This window comes from Oratosquilla oratoria, chromosome 42 (assembly GCF_046742065.1).
Source record: "Oratosquilla oratoria isolate Oo_2021 chromosome 42, ASM4674206v1, whole genome shotgun sequence".
NCBI classification, from domain to species: domain Eukaryota; kingdom Metazoa; phylum Arthropoda; class Malacostraca; order Stomatopoda; family Squillidae; genus Oratosquilla; species Oratosquilla oratoria.
This window is the reverse complement of record NC_134818.1, coordinates 29,600,035-29,612,381: the sequence shown is the minus strand read 5'-3', so window position 1 is coordinate 29,612,381 and position 12,347 is coordinate 29,600,035. Positions and strand designations below refer to the sequence as shown.

The following is a 12,347-nucleotide window of genomic DNA, read 5'->3' as shown; positions in this document are numbered from 1 at the left end:
TTGTCACTTTCCTCGTTGTTTTCTTCTATTTTTCCTCTTATTTTCTCTTGGTATTCATGATTAAGTTTCGGATTTTTAAGATTTGATGTTTAATGACTCACCATTTTAATCTTTTTACTACTTTTAATTTTTGTCTTTGCAAGTCTGCTACTAGTAACCTGTGGTCTGAGCCAAGACTATCTTCAGGCACAACTATGAATGTACTTTTAGTCAATGGTGGTGTTTGCCAAGATATTGTCACCAAACTCGTTTGACAGGAATTCTTTTGCACGATTATATTTCCACGCTAGAACATTTTGGCTTTCATAGTCATGTCCGCTATATCACTCGTATTATCATAAATATTCAATGGCATAATGATATGACCTGCAACTTACTGTTGGTGAGGTATGAAAGAGAATTGGAAGTCATTTGCATTAATTACTTTAATGTAGGGTGACTGGCACATTTTCAAGTTCAAGTAAGAGTAGAGTTCATTCTCTATTTGTAGATCCATTGGCGAGCCAGCACATTCCCCATCGTCTTCGCAAAATTCAAACAACCACAATATCGGGAAAATGATGGACTAAGGAATGAGTGAAGTTTTATTGAAGAATATTTTGGAAAGAAACAGTAAAAAGGTATAAGAAGAGAGATGAGAGATGGAGTGCTATCTGTTGTTGACACACAAGAACCCGTGGGCGGAGGTCTTGTGGTTCTTCTGAAGACCCTCTAGAGGTTCTTGTCGAAGATGTACTCTCCCAAATCTGTGGGTCCAGCCCGCTTGAGACGCGTGATCATGTCTGCCAACTTCTTGATGGAGTCGACCTGCTCCTCGAGGTAGTTGTCCTCCAGGAACTTGCTCAGATGAGAGTCGTTCTTACTTCCAGCCTCGAGGTGCATGTCCAGTAGGCTCTGGAAATAAACGATATTCATATTTAGAGTGAGGACCTCAAAGCCAAAGGAAAGGGACGACATTATGATAGTGAAGTGCAAAGGTTGGGAGTTTGTATCATTGTAAAGAGAAATGTCGTAACTCGGACCCCAAAGCTTCGGCCGAACTCACTTTGCTGACTTGTTTCTCCAGTTCGAGAGCGGACTGAAGAGCATCGAGGGCACTTCCCCACTCCTGCTGACTGGGCGCCTCCACAGGCTGAAGAACGATCCGGCCTCCTCGCTTGTTCTGGTACTGGAATAAGACGTTCACACGCTACAGTTTTTTTCTCGAGATGATAACACGGTTTTTTATTGAGGGTTTATGAAACTGTACCGTGTGACTCAATGCTAACCCCACATTAGACAATTTGCAGTGTAATAAAGCGTGCATACGTTTTTTAATTCTTCTAGAGAAGAACTATGTCAATAAGACCCACCTCCATGAACATCTCGGCATGATCGCGTTCCTCCTTAGACATGGTCTTGCAGAGGGAGGCCAGACCGGGAAGAGCCACGTCGTCGCGGTCGAAGTAGTAACCCTGGAACACAGGGGCGACTTCAGTAAAGGTTCGAGTGCAGTTATGGGGAGAATATAAAGACGGAATGACTTGGACGAGAAATGAGCTCTGTCCCCTTAGCCGTGTAAACGACTTCCCTCAGCTGCATATCACTGCCTTACGGCAGCTACAATAAGTTCTCAGGTCATGAACACAGTAAAAGTGTTAATAGGGATTTACAGGATATGAGTATAATCCTTCCACTCCTGGGGTAGTTCCATTCAGCTGAACAAAATTGTCAGATAATTTGAGTAGCAAGAGAAAGTCTTATGGAGGGACAAATAATTTCTTTGATTTATACAGAAAGACATAATTCACTGGAAGCATTGTAGAATGTTCTTCTATTCCATGTAGTCATATTTGAAGTTTCCAGATCTCCATTTGTTATCGACCGAGTCAACTGAGTTCCAGAACAAACCAGAGTTGTAGCAGAAGGAAAATAACAGATGACTTTGAAAGAAAGGAAGGTATATCTCAAAGTGAGGTTGTGCTCATTAGAATTTCACATGGCAACGCTTGGCACAGTAGAAAGAGAAAATGTAAAACTTGATCTTTTTCCTTACCATGGACATATAGACATAGCTTGCGTATAGCTCCATGTTGATCTGCTTGTTGATGGAGGCCTCGCAGTCCTCGTGGTAGTTCATGCGCACCTGGGTGGCCATGGTGAGATGGGAAGAAGGGGTGCAACAACGAGAAGGTGAAGCTGAGGGTGTTGTGAAACTGCTCGTCCACTCACTGGTGACCCGGAGCGAATTGTGTGACACCCAAAGTCGAACGAAGGTCCATATATACTCCTTGATCTCAGCCCCATAACTCCCACGCCCATTCTTTGGCTATCTTATCACTAATGTATGTCAATATTAATTAGCTAATAACATGATTTGCAGAAATAAATCTAGAGTGAGTCGTATAAGAGCTGATTACCAAACGATTGTCTAAGTCACGCCCTCATAGGAAAAAACATGATATCGTTACAAGTGATCCCAGACACCCAATACACGTGCGATAAAACATCAAGACAATTAGCTGAACTTATGTAATGAATAATCACACTGATAAATATACGTAATGAGGGCGTAAATATATATTTTTTGGAAACTAATAGCTTGCTGGATCTAGATGACTTGCTCAAGGAATTGGCTGGTAGTGAAAAGTTGCATTTTTTTCGAACTGAAGTTAGGAAGTGCTGTGTATACATGTTGAACACAATTATCATTTTTGCCCACAACTTTAATGTACTATTCCATTAGGAAAGGAGAGTAGATGTTTTTTTGCGGATCTGCTTGAGGTTGATATATCGTACTGATACTTGTTTCTCTGACAGTGACATAGTCTCACTTGCCAGTTCTTCCGAGTCCGGCGTATTCTTTAGATCTAATGTCCAATAGGTAAAGATACCTGAATATTTCATGTATCCTTCTGGTTGACTATTTTAAGAGCCACCCAAATGATCCGTATAGACAAGTGTAACCGGGAGTGGGTAAGAGATTCAGACAAGTGGCTGGAAGTACGGGCACAGGATAGAGAAGAATGGAGAGGAACGTTTCAAGAGCGGTTATTGATCATTTTGTCACTAAAAGACCAACGGAGTAAGAGTATGCACAGGCGATTCAGATGTGGTTAGCACACTGAAGTAAGTGAAAAGCTTTTTTTTCCTCGTTTGTCCTTCAGATATATAGAATGACCAAAAGGGACGGAGTTACATGAATTCCAATTATTAGGCAAGACACATTTGAGGATCATCTTCGAACCATCCAAAATAGTCGTCAATTATTTTGGTCATATGGTATCACACACACATTTCATTTAAGTATATTACTTCCCTGACGCTGCATAGGACCTGAAGTATGATACTGTACATATCAGGAACCTGTTTCCAGCATTCCCATCAAGTTATATTTCAGCACTCTAGCATAGAAAGCTTCTTAGAACTTCAGCCTGTTGACTCCAGACGATCCTGTTCAACTTAGAATCGGCCAAGACCCTATAGTCTGTCCTTCACATGAATAAAATCGTCTGTTGCCAATATGAGAAAGCCCTGTGAACAGGTGCTGCTCAATGTAAATATAGTTCTGCTTTACTCGAAGCTTCAAAATGATTAAATTTTGTATATTCAGAGAAAAACGCCGTTACACCAGAGTACAAGAAAGTTCTCTTAGTATTCGCAATCTTCTCGTCTTTCTATTTCTTTATTACGAATATTGGAAACCTCAATTTCAGAGAATCCTAATAGAGAGATTTACCTGAAGAGATCCGCTGATCGCTGCCCTATCCCTGAGGCAGAGACGAAAGATTTATCAATCACTGGTGGCGTAATCGGGAGCGTGCTGGTCTCGCATTTGCTTAGTTGTGGGTTCGATTCCCACATTCCTTTCCCATTCTGTCCTTGTCCCAACAGTCCAAGCGTATAGGGCAAGGGTGACGGATTCGGCCGCATGCAACTCAGCGCCTCCTGGCGTAAGCTCCACACCTTTCTATTTATGGTTCCCTTTTTTCCATATTTCGATTATTTTAGAATGCTTCAAGGAAGAGTGTCATGATTTACTGTTTCTGAGTCTTTTCCTGCGTTCCTAATTTCCTTTGGTCTTTTCTCCGATTTCGATTATCACTGGGATCGCTAAGAGTCTTACATTTTGTAATAAATCCCTTCGTTTTCTCTGACTTCCCGCTGAGGCGCTGAGACCTTATAATTGGGTAGCAAACCAAATTTGCTATTTGTGGCAAAAATTTTTGATTGGCAGGGCCGCGCAGTAGACCAACGGATACCGTGTCGAACCCATGAGCAGGTGGTCGTGAGTTCGATTCCCGGGACACACTTTGTGCTTTGTGTGTTGCTGTGACTGACAGGGATTTGCCCTACAACGGGTTTCTCACTTCCCACCTCGTGGGCATAGGATTGCTAGTTTTTGTTTTATATAGTATGGAGTACTTCGTGCAGATCACTGAAAAGAATTTTTCCACCTCTGATCAGTTCGATGCCACTTATCAGGTCCAAGTTCTACTTCTCTCATTGTGTACAGGTCGTGTGGTAGTTGGTGATTCAGCTGGCCTGTCTAGTGACGAGTAAGGACCTTAATTTTCCTTCTCGTTGTAGTTGCTCATAAGGCCTCTGAAGGTACTGGTTCTATCTTGTGTCTCAGTGAAGGTTGTCAGGAAGGACGTTTCTGTGCTGATGGTTTGGGTATTTTTGTTCTTCGTATTTGGATCATTCTTTGCTTCTTTGATCCCTCGTTGTTCTTTTCTAATCTTTTTTTTTTTATCTTTACTCATATGGTTTATTTTGTTTTCTGTATCAGTTTGTTTACTTTTTTCTGTTCCTCGTATGTTTTCCAGCGGTCCCTGGATCTGTTTTGATCAGTCAAAATGTATTTTCCTTCTTGAGTGGAGCACTAGGTAGCTCTTCCGTCCATTATATTCTTTACATTATTTCCTTTGTGATTTGTGATTTTTTTTTCGTAATTTTCTGATTCCTTTTCTGTTTAATTGAACGGTGGAATGTGGACTCTGAGGCTCGCCAATCTTTGGTATTGGAGGCAGCGGTCCTTGGAGCCTCTGGATCCTCTTCGGACACTACCGAACTCGCGGGAGGCTCCTCTATGTTTTTATTTTCTTCTTGATATTCTCTCTCTTGTGTTTTCTTCTTGATATTCTCTCTCTTGTGTTTTCTGCTCTCTCTCTCTCTCTCTCTCTCTCTCTCTCTCTCTCTCTCTCTCTCTCTCTCTCTCTCTCTCTCTCTCTCTCTCTCTCTCTCTCTCTCTCTCTCTCTCTTTCTTTCTTGAGAGACAGTGTGGGTGGGCGTCAAATCCAGGATGAATCTTTTGGCTAGATGGTGCCTGGGCTTCGATCCTGGAAGCCTCTGGGCCCTCTCCAGAGACTTAGAGCTAACCTCGATATCACGCGCGGACTTACAAGTTCGCGAGTGGCTCCTAGTCCTTCACACCTGGAAGCTGTTCTTCAGTAGTTTCTAGTCTTGGACTTTGCAGGAAATACATTTTTGTTCATTTTTTTTTCCGATGATACCTTTTTTTTTTTATTCTTTTATTCTTCCTCGATGGTTCTTGACAACTCTCCGACCTCGAGTCGCTGCAATTGAAGGACCTTCGTGGTTGTCGAGTTTGAGCATGACTCAGATTAATTCGTTTTGATTTTTTTTTTTCGAGAATGTGATTTTTGATTTTTTTTTTATAGTTTTATCATTGTTATTGTTTTGTTTTTGTTATTATTTTTATTGTCTTGTTTTTGTTATTATTTTTTTTATTGTTTTGGTTTTTGTTATTGCTTTGTTTTTATATATTTTTTGCTATTGTTTTGTTACCGTTTTGTTATGATTTAGTTGTTGATTTTTTGTATTATTTTGTTGTCGTTTTGATATTCTTGTTTTTTAGTTGTTTTTATTTTACGAAGTTAGTACTTTATTATCATACTTTATCATTGGTATTGTTTTTTGTTATTATTTTTGTTATTTTTTGTTTTTGTTATTGCTCTGTTTTTTATATATTTTTTGCTATTGTTTTGTTGTTATCGTTTTGTTGTTATAATTTAGTTGTTTTGTTTTGTTGTCGTTTTGATATTCTTGTTTTTTGGTTGTTTTTGCTTTACGTAGTACTTTATTATCATGTTTCAGTATTGGTGTTCTTTAGCTATCAGTATTATCTTACCCGCGTTGCTTTTTTGTTATCGTTGTTTTATGATTGCTGTTATATTGTTACTATTTGTTCTTGTTTTATTAATGTTATTGTTTTATTTTTTCTCATTTTATCACTGTCGTTAGGTCATTACATATGATTTTGATATTGTATTTTTATTACTGTTATTGCTATTGCTTTATTAGTATTCTTGTTTAATTACAATTTTTGTTTAATTACTATTATTATTATTATTCAGTCATTATTGTTTGTTATTAGTGTTTGTTATTATTATCACTTCTTAAATGTTGCACAGCGCTATGCAACCACACTCTGCAGAAGCGGATATACGAAGTGTTAATCTGTGTCACATATGTCATTCAACACACATCGCTCACAGGTCACATTCACGACCACACATACATGTATGCTGCATTTACAGGGTTCATATAGGCTCTTCATATCTTTCATCAATTTCTTTTGTATACCACATTCCTCCTCCAAATATTTCCAAAGTCTTATCCTTGGGAGATATGGTTGATGAAAGAGTATTAGGATGGTTTGGGCACATGTAAAGAATAAGTGAAGAAAGATTAGTAAAATAAGTGTGGGAGGCAGAGGTGGAAGGAGTGAAAATGAGGGGACGTCCTAGGATGAGATGGATGGATGGGGTGAAAGGGGCATTACAAAAGAGAGGAATGTCTGTTGAGGAAGGACGGGAGAGGACAGAAGATAGGGGTGAATGGAGAGGGGTTGTATATAGATGATGCTGTGATGCATGAGGGGGAGTGGGTGGGGGATGGGGGGTGAGGAAGTATGTATGAGGACAAAAATTGACGCACCCGAAGGGATTTCTCCCCGTCGTCTCCTTTTCTGCATGGGGGGACGGAGAGGAGGGGTCGCCGAATTTATGAAGCGGCCTTGCTGTGGATGTGCTGTGTATTGCGACACTGCTTCTGACCCAGGGCAGTGGACAGGATGCAGGGATGACCCGTCATCCAGGAGGTGCCAAGATAGGAGGGAGGGAGGAGGGTGGAGGGGAGTGGAATATATAGAAAATGGAATGGGTGGGAGTGCTTTCTATGCTTTTTTCTTTTTGGCTACCCCCCGTGTAGGGGGAAAAAGCCTTTGGTATATGTATGGTATATGTATGCTTATCCTTGGAGCCAAGTCAAATGCCTTTATCAGGTCAATGAATGTTGTGTATATCGATTTATTAAATTCCCAGGATTTTTTATGACCATTATCAGTGCAAAGATTTAGTCTATTGCACTTCTGTCTTTTCAATAACCATGTTGTTCTTCGCCCAACTGAGGTTTAATGATACCTCTCAACCTCTTTATCCTAAATTCTTTCATATATTTTTGTAGCACGGTTTATCAGTGAAATTCCTCTGCAATTTTGGTATTCCCTACTTTCTCCTTTTCTTTGTATAATGGAACAACTGTGGTCTTGCCCCATTACTCTGGTACCTTTTCTTTATTCCTTATATTGTCAAGAGTTAACAGGAGTTCTCGTTTTAAATCTGATCCTCCTTCCTTTATCAACTCCGTCGGTATACCGTCCGTGCCTGGTGAGTTCCCGTTTCTCATTTTCCTTGATGCTTCTTCTAGTTCTGCTTCTGAAGTTTCATCATTTCCATGGTTCTCAATATCATCATTCTCGTTATTTTCTTCCTGCTCTTCTTGTTTCATGTTTGAAAAACATTTGAAGAATTCTGTCCATCTTGCTTGATATATATATATATATATATATATATATATATATATATATATATATATATATATATATATATACATAGATAAATATATATGTTCACTATAAACACACTATCGGAGAAATAATAACGGTAGTACAGGGATAGTGGGTTTATAGTGAACATCTACAAAAGTGTTATAACATAACAATTTCCAATATATAAATATGTTCCAATTTTGTTAGAGTTTCTCCCTCACTATCCCTTATATTGTGGGTTCATGTTTTAGTTTTTTGTATGTTTTTGCCAATTTATATATTTTTTCTTTTTATCTTGCCGAAGGACGTCTTCCAAAACCTCTCCTCTCTATTGCAACTGTCTCTTCTTAGAGTTAACATTCTCTCTGTCTACTGTTCTTCTTACTTCTACGTATTCCATTCGCGATTTTGGTGTTTTCCTCTTCAGCCACTTCCTTAGTTTTTTCTAGTCTTATCCTTCAATATTTTTTCCATTCTTTTGTATACCATGGCGATCTTTTCTTTCCAGATGCACCCATTCATCTTGTTCCTGAGCTGCTTTCTGCTATTTCTTTTATGTTGTTCCGTATGTCTGTAACCTGGTCTCCTATTTGTTACTTTCCTCGTTATTTTCTTCTATTTTTCCTCTTATTTTCTCTTGGTATTCTTGATTCAATTTCGGATATTTAAGATTTGATGTTTTAATGACTTTCCATTCTAATTTTCTATTACTTTTCAATTTTGTCTTTGCAAGTCTGCTACTAGTAATCTGTGGTCTGAATCAAGACTATCTCCTGGCAAAACTATAAATGTAATTATTTGTCCAGGGTGGTATTTCCCAAGATATTGTCACCAAACTCACTTGACAGGAATTCTTTTGCACGATTATATTTCCACGCTAAAACATTTTGCCTTTCATAGTCATGTCCGCTATATCATTCGTATTATCATGAGTATTCAATAGCATGATGATATGACCTGTTGGTGAGGTATGAAAGAAAATTGGAAGTCATTTGCATTAATTACTTTAATGCAGGGTAACTGGTATAGCCCTTGGCACATTTTCAAATTCACGTAAGAGTAGAGTTCATTTTCTATTTATAGATCCATTGGCGAGCCAGTGTATTCCCCATGGCCTTGGCAAAATTCGAAAAACCTCAGTATCGGGAAAATGATGGAATAAGGATTGTGGGAAGTTTTATTGAAGAATATTTTGGAAAGAAGCAGTTTCATAGGTTAAGGCAGCAAAGAGGTATGTGAAGAGAAATGAGAGATGGAGTGCCACCTGATGTTGACACACCAGGCCCCCGTGGGTGGGCGGAGGTCTCTTGGCTCTCCTGAAGACCTTCTAGAGGTTCTTGTCGAAGATGTACTCTCCCAGACCGGTGGGTCCAGCCCGCTTGAGACGGGTGATCATGTCTGCGAACTTCTTGATGGAGTCGACCTGCTCCTCGAGGTAGTTGTCCTCCAGGAACTTGCACAGGTGAGAGTCGTTCTTGCCATCAGCCTCCTGGTGTATATTCAAGAGGGCCTGCAAGGTCGCGTGGACGTAATTGTATTAGAAAGATCACGAAAAAGAACAAACAAAGAAACAAGACCAACAGTGCCTGTATTATTTACTTGAAAATGTAATGACTGATGAAAATAAAAGATATTTTGACCGGTATAAAAGGGTGCTTCATAACTGGGACTCCAATTTCTTTCAACCAAACTCACCTGGTTGACTTGTTTCTCCAGGTCAAGCGCAGCCTGCAGAGCATCGACGGCGTTTCCCCACTCCTGGTGACTGGGAGCCTCCACAGACTTGAGGACAATCCTTCCTCCACGCTTGTTCTGGTACTGGAACAAGACAGTCATACAATACAGTTCCTACATGAGATGAAAGCACAAGACTGCAAACATGTTCTACTACGGCACAACACTGAAGCAGACACCGATGACCTGATGATGTTGCAGTCTAACAACAAGATTTTACTGATATCTTTCTATGATTCTCTTGAACAGCATGAGGACCCACCCACCTCCATCAACTTCTCGGCGTGGTCGCGTTCCTCCTTGGACATCTCCTTGCAGAGGGAGGCCAGGCCGGGAAGAGCCACGTCGTCGCGGTCGAAGAAGTAACCCTGCAGCACAAGGGCGACCTCAGTGTAAGTACATAGGGAGACATAAGTAAAGTAGGGAGAGTTGGAGAGGGATGGTGTTTGACGGAAAGCCGAAGCATTTGGTCGAGACATCAAGCTATTATGTAAGGAGAAACATCGACGCCGTTATTACAATATATATATATATATATATATATATATATATATATATATATATATATATATGTATATAGTGAAGGAGTGATGAAAAGTTTGTGATATACCTATATTTATATCTGATCTATCTATATATACAGTACATATATATATATATATATATATATATATATATATATATATATATATATATATATATAAGTGAAAGGGTAATGATATACCTATATTTATATATATATATATATATATATATATATATATATATATATATGTATATATATTTATATATCACAAAATCCAGTGAATGGGTGTTTTCCATAACAGATGGAGGTTGCAAAGCGTATCACAATATCTTTGAAAATCATTCGAAGAATGATTCCGTAGTTCTGCGAGATCGTTATGAGGGAATATTAGGAAAAGGAAGTATAAGTTATTGGAATTCCTCACGAGGTGTTTTGCAATTCCCTTTTCAGTAACGCGTTGAAAAATAAAAGCAATAAAGTTTTACATCTCCCTATTAACAAATGAGAAGAGAGGGTGGCCTTTTTCGGCATTATGCTCGCTGGTCGAGCGGGATAGAGCGTCGCTACTTGCGACGGAGGTCGAGGTGACGGAGGTTCGAACTCTGTCGCCAGCGAGTTGGACCAAGGACATGGTTCATTAAGTTCCACGCTTCAAAGTCCAATGAAATGTGCATTGTCCTAGCCTCCTGATAGGGAGAATTCGATAAATAGAAGTCGAATTATAACATTGGTTGACAAGCGGGCAACGGGACGAGCGACAAGCTATCTTTACGAATCCTTTGGTTTTAGAAATACCCTCAATGTGAACCACGGACAAAGAGACCTCGTCTATTCCGTTCTCAGAGAATTCAGGCTTTCTACGATCGGTCATGGGGAGACAGATGACAGGACACGAAAGGAGTTCTTGGATGGCAAGAGACCCTTCCAGGACTCTTGCTACTGGAAGATGACGAACAAAGGTCTGTTTCCTTCCTCACCATGGACAAGTAGACGTAGCTGGCGTGGAGCTCCATGTTGATCTGCTTGTTGATGGAGGCCTCGCAGCCCTCGTGGTAGTTCATGCGCACCTGGGTGGCCATGGTGAGGTGGGAAGAAGGGGTGCAACAACGAGAAGGTGAAGTTGAAAATGAAGTTGGATTGCTCGTCCACGCACTGGTGACCCGGAGCGAATTGTGTTGGTGACCAAGTCGGGCCGAGGTTTTATATACTGTACGCCTCGGCTGTCTTCCCTACCTGACCTCCAACGCCCATCCTTCCTTTATCTTATCGCCAGGGAGCAAATGCCAGGACTCATCGTGACAAAGTAGGTAAATAGTGATAACAAAATGACGCACAGAGAAAAAGACAAAAGAAAACTATCACAGTTGTCTATCAGTTACTGTTGTTCTAGAATCATGGTCTTCACACACACACACACTTAATTCTAGGTTTATTAGATATATAAGAGCAGCAAAACAACAAAGTTTTTACCTTTATTTCTATTTTACTTATCTATATTTTTTCTATTTTTGTTAATTTATTTATCTATTTAATTTTACTGGATGTGTTTTGCCCTATACAAAAAATGCAATGCTTTACGTTCTCGACTTCATTATTGATAGTTATTGCGTCCTTTAGTTCAGGAGGCGCAGTGTGAATGCGGCAGAGCAAAGTCGAGGAGTTCAAGTGCAAGAATGTTGAATACTCCTCCATGTATACACTCCAAGCTTTTCCCCATGTCTAGGCTTATCATCACAGAAACAACAGGGAGACAATGTATGCACCAATATATGCTTACCATAACATGGCAAGTCATTGAACATTAAACATTAGAATTGTCTTCTGTGGAACTCAACTCCCCTAGAGGTGTGCAATTAACTCTCATTTTGTTAGATTGAAGAAATTATGTAAATTCGTTTGAAGTATTAATATTTTGTAGGCGATAATTAAGTGCTCACTTTTAGAAGACAGTGTCGCAAATTGTGAGAAGGATAACATAGACATCACTGAATTCCCTAAAATATTGACTTCATAAAATCTTTGTAGTCGTTACACCATACGAGGTGATTTAATTGGAATATTTAAGGTTTACCAGTGAGTTAGGCTTCTTGCTGGAGGTTAAGTGAAGTATGTTTTTGACTTTACAATTGATTGTCCCGCGTTAAACAACCTGTAGTATTTATCCACATGAGCCACCGGCACGGATACACGGCCTGAGCTGACCCCAGCTGCTTCTAGGTATCGTCACTGCAAGAGTGGCCTCATACCGTGGAC

The 12,347-nt window shown here is 39.8% G+C and overlaps 2 protein-coding genes across 2 annotated transcripts; both read right to left on the bottom strand.

Moving 5' to 3' along the window:
* Window positions 1-570: 570 nt before the first annotated feature.
* LOC143021412 (ferritin-like) lies at window positions 571-2,246 on the bottom strand. The gene is made up of 4 exons (XM_076178859.1): window positions 2,036-2,246; window positions 1,353-1,454; window positions 1,046-1,168; window positions 571-894 (listed from the first exon to the last, which is right to left on the bottom strand). Exons 1-4 carry the CDS (start codon window positions 2,135-2,137, stop codon window positions 712-714), a joined length of 510 nt encoding a protein of 169 aa, XP_076034974.1. The 5' UTR covers window positions 2,138-2,246; the 3' UTR covers window positions 571-711.
* A 6,751-nt stretch (window positions 2,247-8,997) lies between these two features.
* LOC143021694 (ferritin-like) lies at window positions 8,998-11,287 on the bottom strand. Its single transcript, XM_076179324.1, has 4 exons — window positions 11,072-11,287; window positions 9,835-9,936; window positions 9,530-9,652; window positions 8,998-9,344 (listed from the first exon to the last, which is right to left on the bottom strand). Exons 1-4 carry the CDS (start codon window positions 11,171-11,173, stop codon window positions 9,162-9,164), a joined length of 510 nt encoding a protein of 169 aa, XP_076035439.1. The 5' UTR covers window positions 11,174-11,287; the 3' UTR covers window positions 8,998-9,161.
* Between the last annotated feature and the right edge of the window lie 1,060 nt (window positions 11,288-12,347).